This window comes from Conger conger, chromosome 3 (assembly GCF_963514075.1).
Source record: "Conger conger chromosome 3, fConCon1.1, whole genome shotgun sequence".
In the NCBI taxonomy this organism is placed as follows: domain Eukaryota; kingdom Metazoa; phylum Chordata; class Actinopteri; order Anguilliformes; family Congridae; genus Conger; species Conger conger.
The window spans coordinates 34,221,610-34,247,421 of NC_083762.1; the positions used below are offsets into that span (position 1 = coordinate 34,221,610).

At 41.9% G+C, this 25,812-nt stretch overlaps 2 protein-coding genes across 7 annotated transcripts in view; both read right to left on the reverse strand.

The window, feature by feature from the left end:
* Positions 1-699: 699 nt before the first annotated feature.
* On the reverse strand, positions 700-14,183 carry LOC133124226 (interleukin-18 receptor 1-like). The gene is made up of 11 exons (XM_061235225.1): positions 13,810-14,183; positions 13,350-13,400; positions 12,793-12,862; positions 12,441-12,615; positions 9,779-9,926; positions 9,519-9,587; positions 9,254-9,377; positions 7,960-8,108; positions 7,571-7,717; positions 6,598-6,750; positions 700-3,566 (listed from the first exon to the last, which is right to left on the reverse strand). Exons 2-11 carry the CDS (start codon positions 13,390-13,392, stop codon positions 3,190-3,192), a joined length of 1,455 nt encoding a protein of 484 aa, XP_061091209.1. The 5' UTR covers positions 13,393-13,400; positions 13,810-14,183; the 3' UTR covers positions 700-3,189.
* A 1,368-nt stretch (positions 14,184-15,551) lies between these two features.
* Positions 15,552-25,812, reverse strand: part of LOC133124804 (syntaxin-binding protein 5-like) — a 188,408-nt gene continuing 178,147 nt past the window's right edge. For all 6 annotated transcript variants that reach the window (XM_061236300.1, XM_061236297.1, XM_061236299.1 and 3 more), the window contains 6 exons: positions 24,132-24,371; positions 23,103-23,460; positions 22,318-22,483; positions 19,665-19,776; positions 19,117-19,337; positions 15,552-18,217 (listed from right to left, as the gene is read on the reverse strand). In XM_061236300.1, coding sequence (XP_061092284.1) covers positions 18,176-18,217; positions 19,117-19,337; positions 19,665-19,776; positions 22,318-22,483; positions 23,103-23,460; positions 24,132-24,371 — 1,139 coding nt within the window. In that variant the 3' untranslated portion in view covers positions 15,552-18,175. The remainder of the gene's footprint in view (positions 18,218-19,116; positions 19,338-19,664; positions 19,777-22,317; positions 22,484-23,102; positions 23,461-24,131; positions 24,372-25,812) is intronic.

The window sequence follows — 25,812 nt, forward strand, 5'->3', positions numbered from 1 at the left end:
TGGAAACAGGATGCACCTGAGCTCAATTTTGAGCTTCATGGCAAAGGCTGTGAATACTTATGTACATGTGATTTCTTGTTTTTTTATTTTTAATACAATTGCAAAAACCTCAAAAAAACTTTTTTCACGTTGTCATTATGAGGTATTGTGTGTAGAATTTAGAGGAAAAAAATGAATTAAATCAATTTTGGAATAAGGCTGTAACATAACAAAATGTGGGAAAAGTGAAGCGCTGTGAATACTTTCCGGATGCACTGTAGGTGCCCTTATGACCACAGCTACATTGAAAAGTGTATTATGTGATGGAAATATTAAGATAGATTCCATTTTTATAGCTATTTTATAGACACTCAAAGCACTTACAGTGATGAGGGGGAAACTCGCCTCAACCACCACCAATGTGTAGCACCCATCTGAGTGACACACGGCTGCTATTCTGTGCCAGAATGCTCACCACACACCCACTGAGGTGAATGTGGAGAGGGAGAGAACTATGTTCTGGTTACTGGTTACTAACTGTTCCAATCATTAATGATATCAAATTATCCTCACTGAACATTGCCATTGTATTTTAATCTAGTGTATGTGAAAACCAGTTTGTTAAATGCTGCTTTCTTGACCAATACTCCCATCAAAAAGAGATTGCATATTTCAATGGGACCTTTCTGTGACAATAAACAATAAATAAAACACATAGGCACCAAGCTGATGTTTTAATACACAGCGTCATAAAGTAAGTAAAGAAAATGGCAAGAGTTAATTGTCTTCTATACCATGTTATAGTTCGTTTTCTAACTATAACATGACCAACATTTCTGCAGATATACAGTATATAACACTCTCTCTATAACAATAAAGTACAATGTTATTACAATATAATAAAATTCACAACTTTGGAGTTGATAACATTCTGCACTTTAGAACAACTTTATATCTGACCTTAAATATACAGTAGATCACACATAGAGCTCAAATCTCAAAAACTGTATTGTGAGGCTAAGAGAGAGATAGACAGGCCTTCCTTGCCCTTTACAAAAGCAGGCTTCTGGATGCCAGAGCGGTGGTAGTTGCAGGTGAGGGTGGAGGTGTGAGGGTGAAAAAAGTACTTGGCCCCAACGAGCATGAAGCGTGGCGGTGAGAGGCGGGTTATGTGTTTTTCAGCAGAATGTCCTCCTCTCACAACAGTACTAATCACACTACAGCCCTGTGACGGGTGTGAATCACTCACTCATCCACCACAACATCCTCGCCATCGCTCTAACAGAATAAACACTTTTCTGTTTGCTGATCCAGGCAACCTTCAGCAAGGGTATCTGACTTTGACCTCCACACAGTCACACAATGCACTTGAGCACACACATATTCCAACGTAAAAATAACACTCAAGTTCACACATACTGTAAACGCACTCGCATTATGCACATATACAGTTTTTATTCTCATAAGCTGTCCTGGTTAATGTCAGCCCAGTTAATCTCAAATCAATACAATGATAAACATTAGTTACAGTGGCTTCAAAAAATATTCAGACCCCTTCACTGTTTTCTCATTTAATTTTAATCTGATAAAATTGCCATTTTTGTCCATCAGTCTACACTTAATCACCCATAATGACAAATCAAAAACTGAAATCTCTCATTTACATAAGCATTCAGCAAAGGGTCAGCTAAGACCCTTTGCTGTGGACCAACAAATTATGGTGAGGTGCATCCTGTTTGATTGAATTATCAGTGGGATGTGTCTAGAACTTGATTAGAGTCCACCTGTGGCAATTTCATTGCTTAGACATAGTTCAGAAAGGTACACCCCTGTGTAGATAATGTCCGACTCACATTGCATGTCAGGACAAAAACCAAGCCATGAAGTTTGAGGAACTCTAATACAATTGTGGTGAAGCATAGATCAGGACAAGGTTATAAAACCATTTTGCACATTGTGCATAAAGCATTTCTGAAGAGTTCCCAGGAGCACAGTGGCTTCAATAATTGTGAAGTATGGAACCACCAGGACTCTTCCTAGAATGGGATAAACTGCCCAAATCAATTAAGGGTCTAAATACTTGAGATTCCAGTTTTAGATTTTTAATACATTTGCTAAAATTTAGAAAATGTTTTAATTCATTTTGTCATTATGGGTTATTGAATGTAGATTGATGGGCTATTTTATTTCAAAATAAAATCCACACAATAAAGTGTGCAAAAAGTGAAGGGGTCTGAATATTTTCTGAAGCCACTGTACCTTAGACCATGTTATTAACAACCTAAACACCTTCATAATACATTACATTAATGGCTCTTATACAGGGTGACACATAGTTGATTAGACTAAGTACGAGACAAACCTTCCCTGGAGCAATGCAGGGTTAAGGGCCTTGCTCAAGGGCCCAACGGCTGTGCGGATCTTATTGTGGCCACACCGGGAATCAAACCTCTGACCTTGCGGGTCCCAGTCATTTACCTAAACCACTACACTACAGGCTGCGGTCTACTATCCACTAACAGTAGGCGCTGGTCAGCTTATAATTTGCAATATAAAAATCAATTATAAGCATTAATTATAATGCTAGGCTAAGCATACAGCTCAAAATAAAGTAAAGTTGAGAGCCATCATTTACATTTTGACCTTGTTTGAAGCTAACCTTTCCTAACATGTCAAATCACATCACAGCTTTGTATGAAGCACGCAGATGCAGGTTACACTCTTAGCAGCACAGAGCCCAGGCAGAGCCGCTTGACATAGGCAACATGGCTACCTGATTTAGCCTGGTAAGTTTCTTGACATCTTGGGATAAAGCCAGTATTTTTGGATTCACAAAGCGAGTACACAATTTAGCCTTTTATAACCGCAAACAGCCTACGACTATCACATTGTTTTTTTTATTGTTGCAGCTTGTTACAGTTTTACGCACCAATGGCTTCCTGGATGGATGACAACAAGTTTGAACAACTGGCTTCTTCTTCTAGATTCTTCCCACCTGTAGTCACTGCCTTACTTGTTGTTGAATGCAGCATTTGATTCTTGTCACGTGAAAGCAGCATAACTGGCATAAAATAATTTGGAATGTGCTATTTAGAAAAAAAAACAGAACCATCGGCGAGCAACCAAAGCAAATACTTCACAGAGCTGACATTCTATTCTCTTTCAGGCATTTCCTCACAGTGCTCTGCTCCCCCTCTCCTCTCCTTTCCTTCACAGTGCAGTCATTTCTGCCCTGTGCTTGTGGCTCTTCCCTGCAGGCATGTAGTAGCGCAGTTTCTTCCAGAAGCGGGAGGAGAGGGGCGCGGAGCGGTCTCCCCTCCAGGCTACAGAGCCTCCGGAGCGGACCAGCATTTGGAGAGGCTTGGGCAGGGAGCCCGACTTGCCCCGTGGGGCCCTCTCCACCAGGACCAGCCTGGTCTGTCGATCCACCAGCGCCGCGTGGAGCCCGCTCAGCAGACCCTGCTCGTCTCCATCTCCGGCCCCGACCCCACCCGTCACCCAGCTCTCCTGCTCCGCCTCTGCAGTGCCTGGGAGCAGCACCAGCCTCCGACTCTGCTCAATGTGCTCCAGCACTGCCTCTGGCACCGCTGAAACAGCAAAACAGAGAGAGGGGCTTATGCACCATTCTACTGCATACACACACACGCACACGCAGAGAGTTATGCTCAAGCAATAACCAATTAGAGGCTGCACTATATTGTGAATATAGTGAATATAGTATAATATATTTTGAACATACGGAGTGATGCTACGCCTTAAGGTGAACAGGTGTATCGCGTCATACAGTAGGTGTTACTATACCGTGCAAAAAAAAAAAATCTATACACTGCAACACGGGTAAGCTGCTCTCCAATGGGTAAATGAATGACAAGCTTTTCTCTCCCCTTGCTTTTTAGCTGTGATTTATACATTTTTCACCGGACAGTGAAGTGACATGTGGACAAAGAAAACATGGACTTTGGAACATTTGGTCACCAAACTGTCTGGTGGGCATTTCCTACCCACACTGTTTCCATAAGGTTGCCATTGTAAAAAAAGAGAATTCTCAGTTGTGTAGAAGCATATTATGGTACACTGTGTCTTTTTTAATGACCCGCTCCCTGATCTTTACACACCATCAGATCTTTACACCTCATCTACTGCATAAGAAAGACATTGAGGTCCTGGAAAAGGTTCAAAGAAGGGCAACCAGATTGATTCCCTTTCATACAAGATAAAACTTATGAGGAAAGACAAGATGCTTAAAATCTATAAGCTTAGAAAAAGGAAACTTATAGGTGATTTTACTGAGGCTAAATTAATTAAAGGGATTAACAAAGTGAACTACAGTACAGGTGATTCTTCAAGGTGAGCTCACTTAGCAGAATGATGGGGTATAATGGGGAATTAGCAAAGGATAAATTCCGCACAGTCATTAGGAAGTATTATTTCACACAGAGAGTGCTCAATGTCTGGAATAGCTTGCCGTGGAGGCAGAAACACTATGGGTTCTCAAGACCAGGCTAGATAAGGTACTAGATACTATTTACTGTAGCTTTTGGGCAAATTAAGCAGTAGGTACATTTTTGTAGTTGGAAAAGGCGAACATTGCTGGACTGAATGAACTCATCATTATGTTATGTTCTGTTATATAGAGGTGAGCCTAAGGCCTGCCTAAACTGATTAAAACCTTCCCAAACACTGACATTTTTCACATAAAATGGCACTGGCACCAATAAGCTGCACCATAAAAACATTGAGCTTCACCCCCCTGGTCACCTTATACACCAGCGTGAAACTGCCTGAGAGGTGGCACCATTGTGTTACAGGTCACACTGCTAGGCAAAGCCAGTGTTTATCCAATATTGCCCCTTGTACTCATTTGCCATAGGGACCATATGTCTGTAAGAGTTGACACTGAAATATTTTTTTCAACATGTTATTTAACCCTTGTGTTGTCTTAAGGGTCAAAATGACCCCTCACTATATTTAACAGCAGACAAAACAATGAAAACAATTGAAATTTGATGACAAAGTTTGTGAGGAGTGGCAGGTTGTTTCGTCATACAAAATAGATTTGAAAATAGAAATTCAATTAAGCTGCTTTATTTTAGGGGTTTAGTGAAGGCAGGTCATTTTTACCCTTAGGACAAGGGGTGTATACAGAATGTTAAGACTACACAAGGGTTAAAAAGAAGATATGGCCACAAAGAAAGACGATACAGGAAGCTACACACAAACAGATAGAAACTCATGCAAGGATGGCAGGGCTTGGAGACCATGTCCATTGTAGAAGGCGGCATTTTGTGGAAGTGCTTTTGGTCTAAATGGGATATTTCACTTTGGTACAATACAAGTAATGTCGCTTACCCCCATTTAACTTGCATAGAGTGAATATTAGTAACGTCAGGATACCGTTAATAGTATCATCATATCTTCAAATTGGCCCAACTCCCATTCACTGCCATTCATTTTTGGGACCTCGCCAAAATGTATAGTCTCAAAGCACACACTAACTACAGAGGATAATAGTTCAATAAAAGAGAGTACTAATGTCAAATTGTCTGATGCATTTTCACTGTTTAATTGCCTTTAAAAATAATAAGAAGATGTGCGAGTTCTGAGGATAAGTTATTTTAACTACAATAAGTGATGTATTCTTCGGCGAATGCATTAAAATGACCACACCATTATGTCAGCCGGTGAGCAACAGAAGTGAGCTAAGAAAAAAAAAACAATGTGTGTATTCATGCAACTTCCGAATTGTATACTTATATTGGAACATGATTTTTTGATGTGGAGTTATGTGATCAAGGATTGTTAGAATATGAGTTTTATTGCCTTTTATTGTCAGAGTCTGTGGCGAGGTGAGGGTCGTAAACTGTGAGCATGGTGGGAGGAGGCTGGAGTTTTATTGCCCTTTTTTGCAAATAAGACGCTGATCAGGATCTAAACCACTGTTCTCGTGAACGGATGGTCTTTTTAACAATCTGGCATTGCCATTTTGCGGTTTTATTACATCGGAGCTTATATTATTATAGAAATATGAATGCCCATTGACGACAGAACAATAACGGGGCAGCACTCATAGGGTTAACAATACAGATGTATAATAACCCAAGTCAGAATCCCAATGTACATTCAGCATCAGTTTTTACAGTTCTAAAATGGGTGGACACCTTCCACACTGAAATCATATATCCATCTTCCAAGGAGGGCGGCTATCATTCGCAAGAAAATAGCCTCTCCCGTTTCTCAACAGCACCTCCTCTGGTCAACACTGCAACTGCAATCTGCCTGCACTAGCTACTTCAGTTGCAACATACTGTTCCAGCTAAACTCGTGCAAATAAGTATCTCCTGGCTACATTAGCTTTGGAGAAGGATGATCTGACTGAGGAAATTGCAGAAATGGAAAAAGCCTGCAGTTCATACTCGGAGTATTGAGAGCAAAGATAGGGCCAGTAGAACAGCTGGAAAAATGAAAAAGAAAGTCACTTTTAGCTGTCCACAAACTAACCAAATTTATCTAAGAGTGACAGAGTTTTTTGTTGATTTGCGACACTTAGGGAAGGTTTGTGTTGTGTTGTTGCACATTGTGCAGCACTGAAGCCAGCAGGAGTAAGAAGCAAGGCCTCACCTCTGCCTGGGAGGATGTCTCGCTCATACAGGCACAACCGGTAGCCAAATTCAGTCTCCAGGATGTGGGGGATCAGTCTCTGCTCCTCCTCCGTCAGGGCCTCTTCGCTGGCTGCCTTGTAATACATGATGTAGGCGTCATACTGCTTTCCATCTGAAATATGATAAAATATGAGCTGTGTTTATTTTATTTTATTTTTTTCCTGCAATTTCTCACTGTGTAACTGTGTTACTTCTGTTGAAACCCCTCTTGGGTCACTGCTTGTGTAGAGCCTTAGCTGGTATATTTAATGTAAGTCATTAAAACTAAAATTGCTCAAGCTCTTAGCCATTTGCACCTTCTCTGCCTTAAGCATTGAGTTTTGCTCATCTTTGGGATGTTACAAGCCCTCCAGGAATGTTCTGGAACTTTAACATTTAGAGGACTTGAAGTCGCTCCAACAATTTCTGCAATAGTGATTTGTTTTGTCATGTGAGACAAGAATGCACAAAAACTTGGCTTATTTCTTCCAGCAAGCTATGTTGTACACAAAATAAATGCTATTCTATGTTATTAACATGCTAAGCAGTTTATACCATCACACATTCATGTCACATAGTTACATATTACATGGTTGTATGATTGCGATAGCATGAGTATGCACTGCGGTAGGTGTACGTACACATTCAAAAATACAAGGACGTTGGCTTTTTCTTGATTAGCAAGATACTCTTCAAATGTTACCTTGACAAATACACCAGAGTTAACATATGGTAATACCTGACCAGGCTTATTCAGACAATAATCAGCTGACTGGCACCACCAGGTGTGAATGCTATCATGCTGGTAAAATACCGGATAGTCCTTGGTTGTGTGAATAAGAGAGGCCATTAGATTTCCAGGCGTGAAAGGGACTACAGTCTCTAAGCCACACTAGTTACAGGGGAGTGGCTTTCTTTAAGGACTGCCTCTCCAGAAACACGCTGTCTTGCACCTGAAAGAGCGGAGGAGGCACCCCTGACTTCCCGGAGAAACAGCACAATGTCTATTCTGAGCACCACATAGATGACTGCAGACACTGATGCTATGACAGTAAACATCGCCAGAAGCCCCAACCACAGGAAAGGAGATGGAGCAACACCTAGGAAACAGACAGTTACAGAACACATAAATGAAAAACTGATCCAAACTTAACACTACTGCTTGTTGCAATATCCATCTATATAACAATAATAGACTCACACAGACAAACAGACACACATACACACATGCACACATATACACATACACATTCTTGCTGCATGGAACAATGCCAAACCGACAGTCACACACTTTTATGTTCACATTGAGTATGTACACAGAGACATATGAATGAAATCTCACCTCTCTGTGACAGGGTGAAGGACACATTGTTTCTCTCTAGATAAGGTGATTCTAATTTGCAGGTATACTTAGTGTTGAGGTGTTCTGGGGACACACGTCTGAACACTAGCATCGACAGTATTTGGTATTTCTCCGCCTTCTGCTGCTCTCTAGGGATGGTAAAGAGGGATGGTTCAGTGGACAACACACAAATATGCTTTATGGTGATGGATGGCACCACCAAGACCAACAGTGGACTAACTGCGGGGGCAGCCTATAGCCTAGTGGCCACTGGGACCTGGAAGGTTGGTGGTTCAATCCGGTATAGCCACGTCCCCTGCTTAGTCTAATGAACTGTAAGTCGCTTTAGGTTAAAGGCGTCAGTTAAATTTAGAAATGTTTCTAAATATAAGGGACTTTTCCTGAACATCTTGGTGATTAGGTAATGTTGTCATCACCAGTCTTTGACTTTGAGGCTTGTCATTTTGCATTTCAGGACACTTGGATTATGTTACATTACATAATATTACAAGGCATTTAGCAGACGCTCTTATCCAGAGTGATGTACAATGAAGTGCAGATTGAACACATGAACAAGTGTGAAGAGGACCCTAAAGGACAGTATGGTTCCGAGTCCTAGCGTGACCATACAGATACAATCGGAACCCTTGAAGAATACATCAACTTACAATACAAATTAGCATACCACGGTTGGCAGCTAGAATACCCCGAGTACAACAATACAATAGCTAATACAAAACACAACAATATCTATATATATAACTATATATGATTGTACTCTTCAAGGGTTCTGAATTTCTGTATGTTTACACTAGGACTCAGAACTGTACTGTCCTCTCAGGTCTACTTTTGCACTTGTTCTTGTGTTTGATTTGCACTTTGTTGTATGTCGCTCTTGATAAGAGCGTCTGCTAAATGCCACATAATGTAATGTAATGTAACGTAATGTAATGTAATATAAGTGCCATTATAGTCTATTGCATATACAAGGCTAATCATGGTGGTGAGGTAGGGAGAGAAAGGTGCAGCCTGAAGAGATGAGTCTTCAGTCTGCATTTGAAAGTGGTCAGAGACTCTGCTGTTTTGACATCCACAGGGAGGTCTTTCCATCACAGTGGGGCCAGACAGACAGCAGTCGTGACCGAGAAGTGCAGGTGTGGCGAGGGGGAGGTGCCAGAACGGAGGGGTCGTGCAGGTGTATATGTGTTGATAAGCGATTGAATATATATAGGGGCTGATCCCTTAACTGCCTGATGTGGCAGCTGGGAGCAGGCAGACCAGCGATGCTGCTTACCCAGAGTTGTTAACAAAGATGCTTGGATCCTCGTTTACAAAAGAGTTCCCCTTCATCCAGACTAGATTAGAAAATTCTGGCTTAGAATGAAACATGGCAATGCATAGGACTGTGACTTCTTCCCCTTTAAAGAAACACACAGATGAATTCTTCATTAGACCATAGTGAACCATTCCACAAAAGTTCCAACATCTGCACAATAAATCATGAAATGACAACCTGATGTACTGTACATGCTATAAAAGTGCTGAGAGCCTTCCCTTACCCAAATCCACCTTTATTACTGCATTGTCCTGGGGCTGAATAATCTTAGGATCAAGCTCAACATCAGCCTCTGTCAGAACAAAGAGTAAAGAGAGAGACAAATTGTGGGCCCAAGTTTTTTCGCAAGTGGAAATGAGCAGAAATAGTAAATAATGGGTGGTGCTTTATGATGACATCCAAATAAATAAATAAAAATCTACACAAATCAATTAATTTTATTAACTGTTGCTGCATTATTTTTCCACTGGAGATAAATCTTACCCTCTACCGTCAGCTTCCTGGTTCCAGACATGTTGTACACCTGTGTTCCATTCATTAAGGACCATGTGCAGGTGTAATATCCAGTGTCAGCTGTCGTAAGACTTTCAAAGACCAGTCTGTTAAAAGTGCCCAATTCTGATGTGCAGTTCTAGAAGAGGGAAACAAAATCTGTGCTAAATTGGATCTCATAGGGCCAGAGACCTTCAATGCCTTCACTTATATGCCAATGTTGAGATCAATTTCATTTCAATTCTGGCAATTCAAGAACTGACTTCAGATTTGATTAATTTCTAGAATTTCTGAATAAAAAATGCCACTAGTGCTGTTTACCTCCGCAGTTGATGACTGTTTGCCTTTTACAAATCCAGGTAAAGTAATGCATAGGTGGTACCACACAAACATGCATGCACGCATACACACACAAAACACCAGCCTGAACCATTCAGATAAGGTAGTCTGGATACATGCATTCACATTTTTTTACACAAAATTCTGACCCTATACCACCAGCATGTTGCAGAATTTTTTTTTATTTGTTAGACCAGGCAACAGGCGGCACGGATGGTGCAGTGGGTAGCACTGCCGCCTCACAGCAAGGAGGTCCTGGGTTTGAATCCCGGTCGGCCGGGGCCTATCTGTGTGGAGTTTGCATGTTCTCCCCGTGTGTTTCCTCCGGGTACTCCGGTTTCCTCCCACAGTCCAAAGACATGCAGGTTAGGCTGATTGGAGAGTCTAAATTGCCCGTAGGTATGAGTGTGTGAGTGAATGGTGTGTGTGCCCTGCGATGGACTGGTGACCTGTCCAGGGTGTATTCCTGCCTTTCGCCCAATGTATGCTGGGATAGGCTCCAGCCCCCTGCAACCCTGTTCAGGATAAGCGGGTTAGGATAATGAATGAATGAATGAACAGACCAGCCAAATTTTTCCAATCTTCAACTGTCCAGTTTTTTTTCTAGTAGCCCCAGCTTCCTGGAGTGGAGTGGAACCTGGTGTAGTCATCTACTGCTGTAGCCCATCCACTTCAAAGTTTGTGTGTTCAGAGATACTCTTCCGCATACCACCATTGCAACTCAAGGTTCTCCTCTGACATTTCTTATTAACAAGGCATTTTCACCAACAGAACTTGCTGGATGTTTCTTGTTTTTTCACACCATTCACAGAGGAAGAGACTCCTGTGTGTGAACATCCCAGGAGATCAGCAGTTTCTGCGATACTCAAATCACCCTGTCTCGAAATGGATTTGAAATTAAACAATGAATATGAGGTTAAAGTGCAGACTGTCACATTTAATTGGAGGCTATTTACATCCATATTGAGCAATCCACACAGGAATTACATACATTTTATACAAAGTCCCTCGATTTTAGCAGAGTCTGTTATTGCATTTGCCAACATGAGGACCGACAGACAAGAAAACCATAATGAGTCAGAGACATAGTCCCAACAATAGACTTACTGAAACAAACTGTTCATCACAAAGAAGAAAGAGAGCACTGGTGTATGTTTGGGATCATTGCCTTGCTGTGGGATGAAGTACCATCCAATGGGTTTGGAGGCATTTGAGTGAACTTGAGTAGATAATATACTCCTGTACACTTCAAAATTAATTCTTACATTATCATTACATTATATTAATGGCATTTGGCAGACTCTTATCCAGAGCGACGTACAACAAAGTGCAAAGTACATTCCCATAACCAGGGATAAGTGTGTTGAAAGACCCTAGAGGGAAGTACAATTTCAACTGTTACCAGTACAACAAAGATAAGGACTAGGGCTTACTTGATCATCAGAATTTAAAAAAGATACAACAGTGAAGTCGTCTGTGGACAGTTGTCACTGACATCTCCTGAAGAGTGTTTCTGATCTGTTCGATAGGTGTTTGGGGGTTTTTCTTCATTCTAGCGAGAATTTGTTCAGTCATCAACTGCGGAGGTCTTCCTTGGCCTACCAGCCCCATTGCAATTACTGAGCTCACCAGTGGTCTTTCTTCTTAATCAGGAACTGTTTCTTTTGGCCAATATCTCTGACAGTTTTTTCTTACTTCCCAGCCTCATAACAGCTTCCCTGGCTGTCATTGGCAAAACTCGGATCCGCATGTTGACAAAGGCCAATAACCGACTACAAAGGCAATCAAATCAAGACTAGATACTGAACGCTTTCTTATACCTGCACCAAGGAAGTGATTGAGTACACCTGTCTAATCAGAAACAACTGAGAAGCCAACTGTCCAATTACTTTTGGTCCCTTGAAATGGGGAGACCACGTATGAAAAGGGATGCATTTCCTATCAGATATGGATGTAAATACCTTCAAATTAAAAGTGACTGGAGTACAGAGCCAAAAGAAGAGAAATTGTACCAACTGTCCAAATAAATACTGTATGGACTACACTGTAATAAACGCCGATCTTCCAAATCCGTTTTTACTCTTATTTCAGTTTTAGGTTCACATCCTCATTTCCAACATAATGTCCAATGCTTCTGATCAGCATGTGATGCCAGGGAAACCATAAGTTTCATTTTTTCATAAGGTGGTGGTGGGGGGTGGTATTTATCCACTGCAAACAATATTTAACTTCCGTTTTAGTCTTTGGATTGATGCAAAGCTTTCCATTAAAGCAGATCTTCATACATCTGTACCATGGAGGGCTGATATCATACCTTCTTCCAGGTGATGTTGGGAAGCAGAGGCAAATCAGATGTCAGGGGGCATGCGAGGCTGTAAGACTCTCCCACGATGCCCTCTACTTCTGGATAGAGGTCTTCATCGGTATAGCAGCTTCCCAAGTCCACTGGCGGGTTAATCCGGGCTTGCCCAAGGATGCCACTGTCATTCCTGAAACAGGGACACATGGTAGGAATGCAGTTATGATGTAAAGGAAGGCATTAGATGCAGTATACTGATTTAAAAAATCACAGTTTAATCTAATGAACTAATTTCATGCATTATCATGATAACTTTTAACAAGCATACAAACTATTGCAAAAGACACTATGTACAAATGGTCCATACATCTGCACTCCTGTGTTGTCCTGAGCATGTTTGGGTTTCAGAAGGCCAGAGATATTCGAGCCAGCCGCACCTATGCAATTCAAAGCAACACAGACATAGGCATCACACAACCAAGTGAGTTAGGGAGATGGAGGCACCACAATTATCTTTTGTTTAAGGGGTTGTATGTTCTGCCCTACCCCCACACCAATTTTGTGACCCAAAACCAAATCATTCATCTGTATCTGTGAAAGGTAATGCACCATATAATATGGAGATCCATATTTCTGAAACACAACATACTGAATTATGTTGGTTATTTGGTCTCAATGGGATATATCTGAATAAGAAACTGAAAGTAGTAGCCTAAGCCAAAACGACAATGCATTACCATGTATTAGAATATATTTTATAGTGCCTCCATGTATTCAAACGTATTATTTAATGTATTCCGCTTTAGGTTCTATTATACGGTTATACTATTTCATTTTTGTCGTGGTAGAACTGCATTATAGAAGCCCTGGATATTCATTGCCGGGGCTGAGCACAAATGGAAGTGAGAGTCAAACAATAGCTACCTTGCGAGCCCGAGAAAAAGATGACCAATAACAGGAGTTTCATCTTCGCTTCTAAAGAGACGCCGAAAGAACAGTAAGTAAATCATCAGACATAAGTATCAACTCAAAAGCAATACTACAAAGCTACATTGTCGACTAATAATTTTAAATCAATCGTAAAAGCACAAACAGAAAAGATATTATAAACTGCAGTATGCTTATTTTTGAAATATATGGTGATTGTGAATCAAACAAATTACATGCCCCGTGTTGAACATTATTTGTTACACTTTATAATAAAGAAGATTAACAAGGTTGTTTTAACAGTAGTTATCTAAAACTATTCCGGCTCCATTCTGTGTCAATTTCTTGCTCAAAGAAAGCCACCATGGTCCATGCAGCATTGGCCGGTGTTCCGCTATTACCAATACATTGACAACCAGTGTGTGCAATGATTTATTCGCAAAAATGTATGTCATACCTGGTAACAGCTGCGATTTTCTGACAAGGTTCTTACTTTTACTCTTCCATACATCAATATTGACTTGCTTTAACGTTTTTTTGTTTTTGTCTCTCGTCTCGTTTAGCTTTTGCCCGTGTAAAGAAAATATGAATGAATCAGAATATGCAGCCGACTAGTCACTAATCCAGAATGATGGTCTATACTGACCGTGTACGGGTCTTAGCTGAAATAACCACACGGGAACTCCCACTTGACGCATTGTACACGTTGGAAAAACACAGCAACAACAAAAAATGAAGAAGAAAAGAAAAGATAGCGTGGGATTCCCCCTTGTGGGCATAATTGCCAAGCCCAACTGTCAAACAACTAACAAACTTGAATGAAACTTGTCTAAGCGATGTATAATAGGTAATTAGGCCATGGCAAAATATGGCATGAAACGTGACATATCCAGATTAAAAACATTTCCAGGACATGGTCACTGTCCTGCCTCAAAGCTCCTGGCGAGAACATCAGCGAAATTGACGGCGAAATGAACAAAACTGTATTTGGGAGGGGAGACCCAAAGAAGTTTCGGGTTGTTCTTCCTTTTTCTGTAGAAATAATGTAGGGGAAAGGTTATTCGGTTGTGAAATGGGGTTGGATTTTACAGGCTATTTTAGCACAATTAGAAAAGTTAGAACGATGGCAATCATTATGCACACACTTGACGGTTAAAATGTTCATTTGCGCGATCTCTTGTCCATTCAGTAGAAAGGAATGTTCTCCCCTCCAAAACGCTTGCTGTCACTCTACAGTACAAGATTTAAAATGACTTCATTATTTTTGGTCATTGTCATACTCACACTCACTCACGCACACGTTGGGCCAATCAATGCTATTTTGATGTGCCAGAGTTCCAAGATGCATCATCAAGTTTTGTCAAAATCGGATGAAAATGTACATTTAATTGTAATGCAGTGAACCATTTTTTAATCTACAGCGTCTGAGATATCGTGCATGATGCACAAACACCGTTTGGCCTGCATGTTAGGCCTTTCTGTGTTGTGTTATTTAGCAAGTCCCAGGATGAAAGTGAAAATAGCCCAAACGGTCAATATTCAGTCTGCTCGCCCATATAATATGAGCTAATTTTATGTTTTAGCAAAAGTTGGAATTTTGTTTGGTATTTCAGAGGAAGGCCAATTATCCCATTGTCAACTGTTTGCTCAGAAGTGCCATTGACCATTTACAGCACACTTTGCCTGTTGGTGGCACTATAGATAAATAATTAAACTGAATATTTGACTGTATAGAGAGCAGGTGGGTGTGCAAGTCTTTACTCACTTCATGGATTACTTTATGCTCTACCCCAACTGCATGTTTGTCGCCAGATTGTTATGTGTCCCGACCATATCCTTGTATCCTTGCTATCCCTGTTTCCTGGTGTATTGACCCTCTGCCTGGACACTACGAACTGCCTTATCCCTGCTGATTCTGCATGCTGGCTATTGACCTACGCCTGTTTAACGTGCCAAATATATAATAAAGACTCTGAACACTACTTCCTGGGTTTTTGCTACTGGGTCCTGTTGTTCTGCATTCCTGATAGACCATATATTTGCTGTTTATAATGTCAGCAAGCATCATGTGCAAAGGAATGTTAATTTATTTATTTTACACCTCAAAATGCTAAAAAACCAAAACAAAAAACAATTTGCTGCATCCCTTGAAGATTAAGTTTGAAATTCTGTACACAAAACATACTCACAGCAAGCATCAAGTGTGAACATCAATCAATGTTTATTTTGCATCAACATATTCAGTTTTTTTCTGTAACCTCTATTACACTACTAGTATATTAAGAAGAAAAGAAAGTGGCAGGATTCGGTTAAACGAGACAAACTTTGCGGCCATTTCTGATTAAAAAAAGAATAAAGAAAAAGTAAAACGGACAATGATTCTATAACAAAACTACAGAGAGGAATACAGTATTTCAGTGACTCCCACAGAGCTGAAACATCAGTTACAGTACCACCCATAAACAGGTACAATAGCCACAGACAATTTTCAGAACTGTATTTTTTTCCCCAGAAATCTTAATACGAAAATTGAAAGTGTACAAACAAAACACCCAGTCAATATTATTGTAATTAAGGATAGTCACACTGACAGGTTGAACACAAATCTCTTTGATTTGGGGAAACAAAGAGAAGGCTTGAAATTCTGACCCTGCCTCCCAATTTTGGTTGGAAGACGGACAATGGCCACAAAGTTGCCAGCTATCCAAGACCAAACCTGTAGCGCACACACTGGGCTCCGTCTAGAAAATGGTTCCGTTCCAACTTGGCATAATTTAGTGAATGGCATATTTGAATTGTTACTTGCTGGTGCTAATGAAGGACTTCCGACAAGTATATATAAAAGCCATGATGTCTTTTCAGCACGAAAACCAAAGGAAGATGGATTAATTGTTGGAATCGGGGCAGCTGATGTCAGTGCTTACACCGTTTGGGCACAGTGAAGTGATCTGCTGTATTATTTAATCCAAACTGCTTCTGCTCAGCGCTTTAACATGTCGATGTTATGCACTACCACTGAGATACTCAACACATACTGTACATATTACAGTACATAACAACATGGCACATTGCTAAGACAAATACTCACAGAAAGGTTGTCACCGTGAATGTTGGGGCGAAAATTGTTATTGCAAACTACTACTAAAGTATCTAAGGCAAAAGCATGGAAAACAAATATATCCTGAATGATAAAATGATTTTGGAATAAGGTGCAGAAAGTGTCGCTTTTAAGATGCATCAATATGAGAGACACACATGATTGCCATTGCACTCTGTAAGATCAGTCAGTTTACTACTGGATTTCTATTTACACGTATGTTAATAAATATCCAAAAAAAAACACAAAATGTTTCATGACTGTACCTTGATGGTGGATCACTTTAGTATCTGTCATCTCTTCCTTAAGCTGACCAGCAACTGGCCAATGCTTTTAAATATAGTATACTATATATAGAAATAAATGTTGATAACACTGTGAACTATAAAACATAGTCAAATATTATGTAGAACAGGGACATCTTTATGAAATGGAAATGCATGTCTCTCACAGTGACAGTCTGGCGTATATCGCTCTCCCTCTCAGATCTGTCATTCACCTTTGATTGCTTTGACTGCTTTGGCAGAACCTAAAGCTCATATTTAAATTGCCTTCGGTGAATCAGAATAGTTGACGAAATGCAGAAATATAGGTGTGTGTGTGTGTCTGCGTGTGCGTGTTTGTGTCTGCCAGCAAAACCAAAAGAAGCAAAACAGAACTGTGACAAACACTGATTAGTTTTACTAGTTTACGATTACAGTTCACCCATCCAGGATATGGCACATGAAATACGGATATGCATATGGACCTACACAAACAAAACAGCATTTTATTTATGTCTTACAACCTTGGTTCCATAACCATACACATACACTTTAAACAGCTTTCATTCCATGTACAGCATATACGTATAATTGGGGAGGTTTAAGGAGTAATACTGAACCCAAAAATCGTCACAGCCAATAAAAAGCGAAATATATCTGGTTATAATGAACTGTAAAACTAGACTGCACACCAATGAATAACTAGTGACCGCACCTGAAAAATACATTTGGTAGAGTGAATGTGTGTGTATCTGAGTCAGGCTGGCACATGACGTATCTTGATTTTTTTTCTTGCAAAGAGGATTGAGTTTTTACAGTAGCATTGTTTAAAGAGCAAATAGCTGTATTCTAAAATATCACTTGTTTGTAAAAGGAAAATACATGATATCATAATAGCCCAGAATATTTTGGCCTTGTTGAAATTTAGGATACATTTCTTTTTTCTTTTTTTTTTCTTTTTTTTTAAACTTTTTTAATGATCTCAAAAAATATAAAGTTTTTGAAGTTAGTTTCTAAATTGACTTATATTAATAAATAAAGTTTTTTTTCTTTCAAATGCTGTAACATGCTGCTTCTAGTATGGCAGTTTTTTGTTTGATTATTCACCTTTGTCATTTCATGCAGTTTGGCTTATTTTCATCCCTTGTTACAGTAGCCACTGAGACGTGACAGGTGAGCGGATCCTATAACGGAAATGAACCATGATCCAGGAGGGAGGGGGTAACACCAGGGAACCTAATTTCACAAACCCCCCACCCCCCACTGGGTCAGGTTCCATCCCTCCATAGTCTACAGAATCCATCCACTTCCTGTTCAGCTCCGCCAACCAATGGGAATTTCCTCTCCAGCAGTTGCCAGGTAGAACAGAAACACCAAGCCAGTGCTAGTGCTGTGTCTCTCTTCATCTCATCGGTCCATTTCATGTCCCTCAGAGAACAGAAATGATTCTCTCTTCCAGGATTTTAGAACTGATACCACTTCTTATCCTTGCATTTCAGCATCAACTGTGGGAGGTAAAGATGTGTGCAAGCACAACATTCTAATATTAGTACTTCTAATATGATAATGCCTCTATTCGTACTGTCATCACCATGTAGCATGCAACAGAATTCTTCATGATAGAAATAGAAAGTTGATTTTATTGGAGAAATATAGACAGGCTACAGAAATACAGAATATACTGTACAACATTTTTTTATTTTTCATAATTTTGTTTTAGATTTTCTTACATTGTAAGGTTACATTTGCATCATATTTGGTGCAAACATACTGTTCTATGGCACAGCTACTAATTAAATCATTGGATAAGACACATAAGATGGTCAAATACGTAATGGTGTTGGATTAAAATACGTTTCTTCACTTTACTGAGCTTGTGGTGAAGCAAGTGTATTGGAACCTATGAAATACTTTTTAAAAATGCAAACCTCGCCTTTTAGTCCACTCAGTTGGCTCAATTGCACCTGGCAAGATCAACTGAGCACAGACAATGATTGGAATCCAAAACAATTACAGTGCAGTCCATAAGTATTTGGACAGTGACAAAACTCTGTATTCCAGCACATTGAATTCAAATAAAACAATGCCTATGATGTGAAGTGAATAATGGTGAAGAAAAATCTTCAATAGATCAAGAACACTCTCCAGGGTGTAGGCGTAGATGTTTGATCATTTGTCCAATTACTTTTGGTCCCCTAAAATTGGCGGGACTATGGATAAAAAGGGCTGTAATTCCTACAGAGTTCCTACAGAAATCTGTCCCTGAAATCCCTCAAAATTAAAGCTGAAAGTTTTCACTTTAACCAGGGAAAACCAAAATATTACTGTCAAAATAATTACGGACTGCACTGTCCGTATTTGACCCAGCTCTGACGCCCGGCTCGCCCCTCCCGCATTGTCTCACCTCGTGGGCGTGTTTGGAGAACATCTCTGCGCTGGACATCATCAGCGCCGTGCGCTCCTCCAGCTCGCCCAGCCTCTGGCCTCGCTCATCCAGACCAATGCGCGCCCTGGCCAGGTCCCCCACCACCCCGCCGGCCGCCGCCTTCATCCCCTCCAGCCCCCCCTGACCCGGGATGTGCTGGGCCAGGCTGCGAGACGCCTTCCCCGCCGCCGCCTCTCCGACTGGGAGAGAGGGGGGTTCAGAGAGCGATAGACAGGAGGAGGTGCGGAGAGGGACAGAGCGAGAGTGAGTGAGACAGAAAGAGAGAGTGAATACACCCGACTAATCGGAAACAGCTGACAAGCCAACTGTCCTTTTGGTCCTTTAAAGAGAGAGACAGGGGCAAGATCATGGACACTTGAATATATTACTAATAGATCAAGTACAATGACAACTTGTATAACCTTATATTTAAGCGACCCAGACCACATATCAAATATTTAGCATGTTATAATGGTCTTTATAGCTAGATAGCTGGATTTTTACATCAGGGTACTTCTCTGACTTACACAGCTCCTCCCTGTCAAATGTCTGTGCGTTGCCCCCGAAGAAGCCCTTCAGGAAACCTCTGTTCTGGGCCTCAGGTGTCTCCACTGGAGTGAACAGGTCCCCCAGCATATCCTGCCAAAAAACATCTACAGATAAATCAACCTCTCCATGAATACATCCATAAAAACATCTACATGCATACATACATCTTCACATCACCTGTATCCACCTTGCCCATCCCTCCATCTACACCACGAATCTGAATTAATTATTAATTCAATCAACTAATCAATGAAACAGTCTATCCATTAAACAGTCATAAGCCCTCATCAATATATTCATCAAACAATATTTCTATGCGTGTTTGTGCATGTTCGTGTTGGTGTATGTGGGTGTGCGTTTGTGTCTGCGTGTGTGTGTTTGTGTGTGTGTGCATTTGGGTGTATAGAGTGAGCACCATAATTCATTGGACAGTGACACATTTTTTGTTTGGTTCTGTCCTCTGGCAATTTGAGTTTGAAAGGATACAATGACAATGAGGTCTGTCAGCTTTAACATGTGTTTTGTTAGGCAGGTGAATACATTTGTGTCATCAGTGAACGCAGAAGAGAGCTGTTGAAGTCTAGTCTTGATTCTAGATTTTGGACATTGTTGCTGAGGTGTGACAACATGAGGAAGACACCAGTGTCGATGAAAATCAAGCTGGCCGTCATAAGGCTCAGAAATGAAAATCAATCAATCAAGAATATTGAAAAAACTCTGGGCATGTCCAAGTCAACAAATTTGTTTCATTATTCACAAGAAAAACAACTGGTGAACTCAATTATGTCAAATGACCCGGTAGACCGAGGAAGACCACTGTAATCGATGTCTGGAGAACACTCTCTATGGTGAAGAAAACCCCCCTGACAACAGCCCAACTGATCAAAAACACTCTCCCTGATGCAGGTGTAGATGTTTCAAAGTCTACCATATGTAGACGACTACACCAGCAGGACTACAGAGGGTACACTACAAGATGCAAACCACTGATAAGCCTGAAGAACAGAAAGACAAGATTACAGTTTGCTAAAAAAAAAAGCACCTAAAAGAGCCCACATTACATTGCGGGCATTTGGCAGACACTCTTATCCAGAGTGACGTACAGTTGATCAGACTTAGCAGGAGACAATCCTCCCCTGGAGCAACGCAGGGTTAAGGGCCTTGCTCAAGGGCCCAATGGCTGTGCAGATCTTATTGTGGCTACACAGGGGATCGAACCACCGACCTTGCGGGTCCCAGTCATTTACCTTAACCACAACGCTACAGGCCACTACAGGCCGCCAGCCCCAAGAGTTCAGGAACAAATTATTGTGGACAGGTGAGACAAAGATTAACCAGAGTACCAGAGTGATGGAAAGAGGAAAAAACGCCCATGATCTAAACATACCACATCATCCATGAAACATGGTGGAGGGGGTGTTATGGCTTGGGCCTGTATGGCTGCCAGTGGAACACACTCACTTGTCATTATGAAGTCTACAGAAATATTTTATCTGCTCAGATAAAACGAAATACCTGCATAGTTATTGGACACTTGGCCCGAGTTTTTGATGGCCAAAAAGAGGAAAATCCTTGACTAGCAAAGTCAATAACAGGATATGAATCCAATTGAGAATGCATTTTATATGTTGAAGTGGAGATTGAAGGCAAAAAGTCCCCGAAACAAGCAGGAACTGAAGATACCCAGTGTCTGGGGATGTCTATATGTCGCAGACTTCAAGCAGTTATTGCATGCAAAGGATATGCAACCAAATGTGTCTGTGTTTACATGCGTATGTTTGTGTGTAGTTCGCCTCTCTTTCTTATAAGCAATAATGACAGAGAGAGAGACTCTCGGTGACTCAGCTGAACAGAGGTTTGGCTGCATTGGACAGCCATGCCTTTAGGATTATAGTTCCACAGTTCCCTTCATTTATTTCATTTCTCAGCCTAAAATTAACAACACAAGTCTGATGTACAGCACCCTCATCATGGGTGATTTCCATAAGCTCGAAGCTCTAATTAAATATTATCCTTTCATATTGCAATTCATTTTCAGCACCAGGGTATAAAACAGTGGGGCAGCACCCCAAGACTTCAACTAATACTGATTACAAAACAAGTTCCCAATTCACCCCCCTGTATCACTGTTGTGTTTTGGAGTCTGTCGACAAAGTTATTGGCTAATATGATGATGATTCAGGCTATAATATTTCACTTAAATTTGCTGAAAGCTCCATGACCAGAAGAGCAAAAGAGTAGAAATACAGACAGTTATATGCACATTAACAAATTCCAGGGGTATTAATTAGTATTTATGAGGGGAAATGCAATGCCCACATGCTGTATTACACTGCGTGCTCCTGAAACAAACTTAATGGTGCCAAAAATGTTTTGATTACACACATTCTCTCTGCTTCACATTCTCATACACCCACACACACGGACACACACACATACACAAAAGAACAGACACATGTACAGACACAGACACACATGCACACAAAGAGACACAAACAGATACACACATCCTCTAATGCACATATGCACACACACACCCTCACACAAACAAATACACATGCACACACACACACACACACACACACACACGCATACACACACACACACACACACAGACACACACACACTGACCTGCAGGCAGTCACACATCTCCTGGCTGTACGTGATGCGCTGGATCTCGGTGGGGGAGCTCAGGTAGAGGGCCTGACCGCCGTTGGTGAAGCAGAAGGTCCGGGCGATGCGCATGTCCGTCAGCGGAAGGTAGTTCACGTCCAGCAGGGGGCGCAGGCTTGGCAGGCTGCAGTGACACCCACAAACCAGCCAATGGGAGATCACACAGCCGTCTCAATCATTTCACATCAAGGCTGTCAAATAAGGTCCTGGAGGACTGCAGTGTTTCTATCATTACCTCTCTATCAGCAGCCAATAAAGGCCTTGAAAACAAGCTGTGCGGACTCACTTCATTAAAGTGCATGGAACAGAAGACACTGCAGGTCTCCTGGTATATACCCACAGCCCAGGACTATGGATGATTAAGTAAAATGTCACTAACAAAAGATTGAGCATGTGTATTCATTATAACATGTTCAGGGTAGAATGTATGAAATAGAAGTATCCCGCTTAATGTTTGGTAAGGGTGTCAGTTATTGTTGGTAAGGGTGAGTAGAGGATACTAACTGACAGTTGGGGTCAGTAATGATTGGTAAGGAAGGGTAGAGGTCAGTCACTGATAGTATGGATCAGTAATCATTGGTAAAGGTGAGTAGAGGTCAGTAACTGACAGTAGGGATCAGTAGTCATTGGTAAGGGAGGGTAGAGGTCAGTAACTGACAGTAGGGATCAGTAGTCATTTGTAAGGGAGGGTAGAGGTCAGTAACTGACAGTAGGGATCAGTAGTCATTAGGGCCACTCAGTACCTGAGCATCATGATGTGGCCGTTAGCGCAGAAGCAGGCCAGGCAGGCGCTGTTGCAGACGGACACCACGTCAGCCTGCAGGACGAAGGACGACTCGGTGATGTTGTGGGCGAACAGGCAGGTCTGGGAGGGCATCAGGAACACCTTGGCCTGTCGCTCGGAGCACACCACAGCCAGGTGCCCCTCCCCGCCCAGGTCCTGGGACGAGGCGGGCGAGAAGTTGACCAGCTTGCGGGGCCTGTCGGGGTCCTCATAACCATGGGGGTCCCGCCACGCCTCGTAGGGGCTGGGCATCAGAGCGCCCCCACAGTCCAGAGACCCGAACTTCAGAATCGAGCCCTTCAGCATCAGCACGGAGCCTGGGAGCCATGGGACGGAGAGGAGAGGAGAAAGAGAGAGAGAGAGAGAGAGAGAGAGAGAAAGAGAGAGAGAGTGGGAGAGGGAGACGGAGACGGAGAGGGAGAGAGGGAGAGAGAGAGGGTGAGAGATAGAGAGGGAGAGAGTGAGAGAGAGAGGAAGAGGGGGTGGACAGAGGGAGAGAGATGGGAGAGAGACAGAAGAAATGGAGAAATAGAGAAGAGATGAAGGAGGGACCAAAGCAGAGTAAATGAAAAGGAGTGCAGTGATATGCGGGTAAGAGAGGGCAGATAGGAGAAAGGGAGAGAGAAGAGGGGGATGAGGGCAGAGAGTGAAAGAAACAGAGCAGAGGAAAGATGAGGGGAAAGAGCGGAGGAGATAGGAAAGGATGGTAGAGAAGAGAGGGCAGAAGAAAGAAGAGAAACAGTTCTGTTCTTTCATCGATCCATTTCAGACCTGGGTCAAATGCGTAATTGTTTTGGATCCAAGTATTTTTCTGTGCTTGATTGATCTTGCAGACCAGGAGTAATTTTGAGAATATTTCATAGGTTAGAATACACCAGACAATCACAGTAAAGCGCAGAAGAGTATTTGAATCCAAGACAGTTACGCATTTGACCCAGGTCTGATCTATTGGCACTGTCTGGTATGAGCGTGTCGGGGCGAGGCTCACCATTGGGTGCCACGGTCACGGGGCCGTCCAACCGGTCCTCGTCGTCAATGGGGATGGAGAGGGCGAGGACAAGGACCACGCCCAGGCTGGTGCCCACCCACAGGCAGGGGCCGGACGTGGCGTCCGTCTTGTGGGCGTAGGACTCCATGAAGCGCAAAGTGGTCACAGCCTCCTTGGTCTCGCGGTCGATGCTGGAGACGCTGGAGCTTCGCGAGTGGCTGAAGGAGTTCTCACGGCTCTCTGCAGGGGGGCGGCGGTGAGCAGCACGCGGTGGTGAAGCCCCATGTACCAAGGGAAGAGGAGGGGGAAAATACACCTCCGTTAGACACCATTCCCCTGCCCACGTGCTCTAGTCTTTAATCTCTCCACAATGACCGAGCCACACGCCACACACCAGGAACAGTGGCGCCGGTTTCCACTGAAACCAGTGCTTGAAGTGGGCTGGTACTCTCCGTTACGCTTTGGAGTACCGTGACTTTTTCTTGCATACTGGCACTTATATTAACCTCCCAGGACTCTTTTCTGCCCCTGGCCAACCGTATTCTCTCCCCAGTAAGAGACTGTTATAGTCAGCGGTACCAGGGCTTCATGTGGACTGGAACACACCAGTACACCATACTGGGGCTTCTATGTTTTGTTCAGAGTACCGGCACTTCCACATTTTTTTTCCACTTCAAACACTGACTGAAACAAACGTGTCTACTCCAGTGGTACCCAACCCTGTTCCTGGAGATCTACCATCCTATCGATTTTCCTTTCAACCCTAATTTGGCAGCTGACTTGACTGATTACAAGATCTCTAGCTGTTGAATGTTTTGTGAGGGTTAGAGTGAAAATGGTAGATCTCCAAGAACAGGGTTGGTTACCACTGGTCTATCTTAACCACATGACAGGAGGGTAGTCAATACACTTCAAACAACATGTAAGAAAGGAACGTAACACATTTATTTCAGTTTCTTTTTTTGGTCCTCTACGTTTTCCCTAATCAGAACAGTCTGAAAATAAGGAAACAAAGTTTCTGAGTTCAAGACATAAACTTTCGCAAGGTTTGGTTATGTCACATTTCAGATCTGGGAGAGGGAAAGGAAAACTACAGTGATAGTGTTAGTTTGGCTCCATGAGTTACAAAATGGGAGGGGCTATCATATTTTCACAGGTGAGGACCAATGATTGTGTTTTGGCTGTTGAGACCAATTTGATTTGATTGGTTCAATCAAGTCAGTTGCTAAATTAACTAAATTGAAACAGCAAGACTGTCCCAAGTGCTTCGATAGGACTGGGAGTAAAGCTCACATCGTCTCAACATCCTGAATACCGGAACTGTGTTAATTTAAAGACATCTCCAAAGGAAATCGAACAGTGGACCCAAATGAAAATATGCATTGTCAGAGTTGCAAACTTTGGCCAGCTGGCTGTAAATTAGATGTATGGTGTCAAGTCAAAGATAGGTTGCCAATTGACAATCACTCAGTAATGATTATGAACCAATTGCATATTGTCCTGCCTGCTGAGACACAGTAATTTCACAGTAATCAGAAAATGGCGGTCTTTTTTATTTGTCATGTTTGCATACTGTAGCGTGAGACTGTGTGCGACAGAGCCTGAAAGCATGTTGGCAACTCTGCACTTTGTAAGTACTCAACACATGCCGTGGCAATAACAAAAAACTGCCAAAATGTAC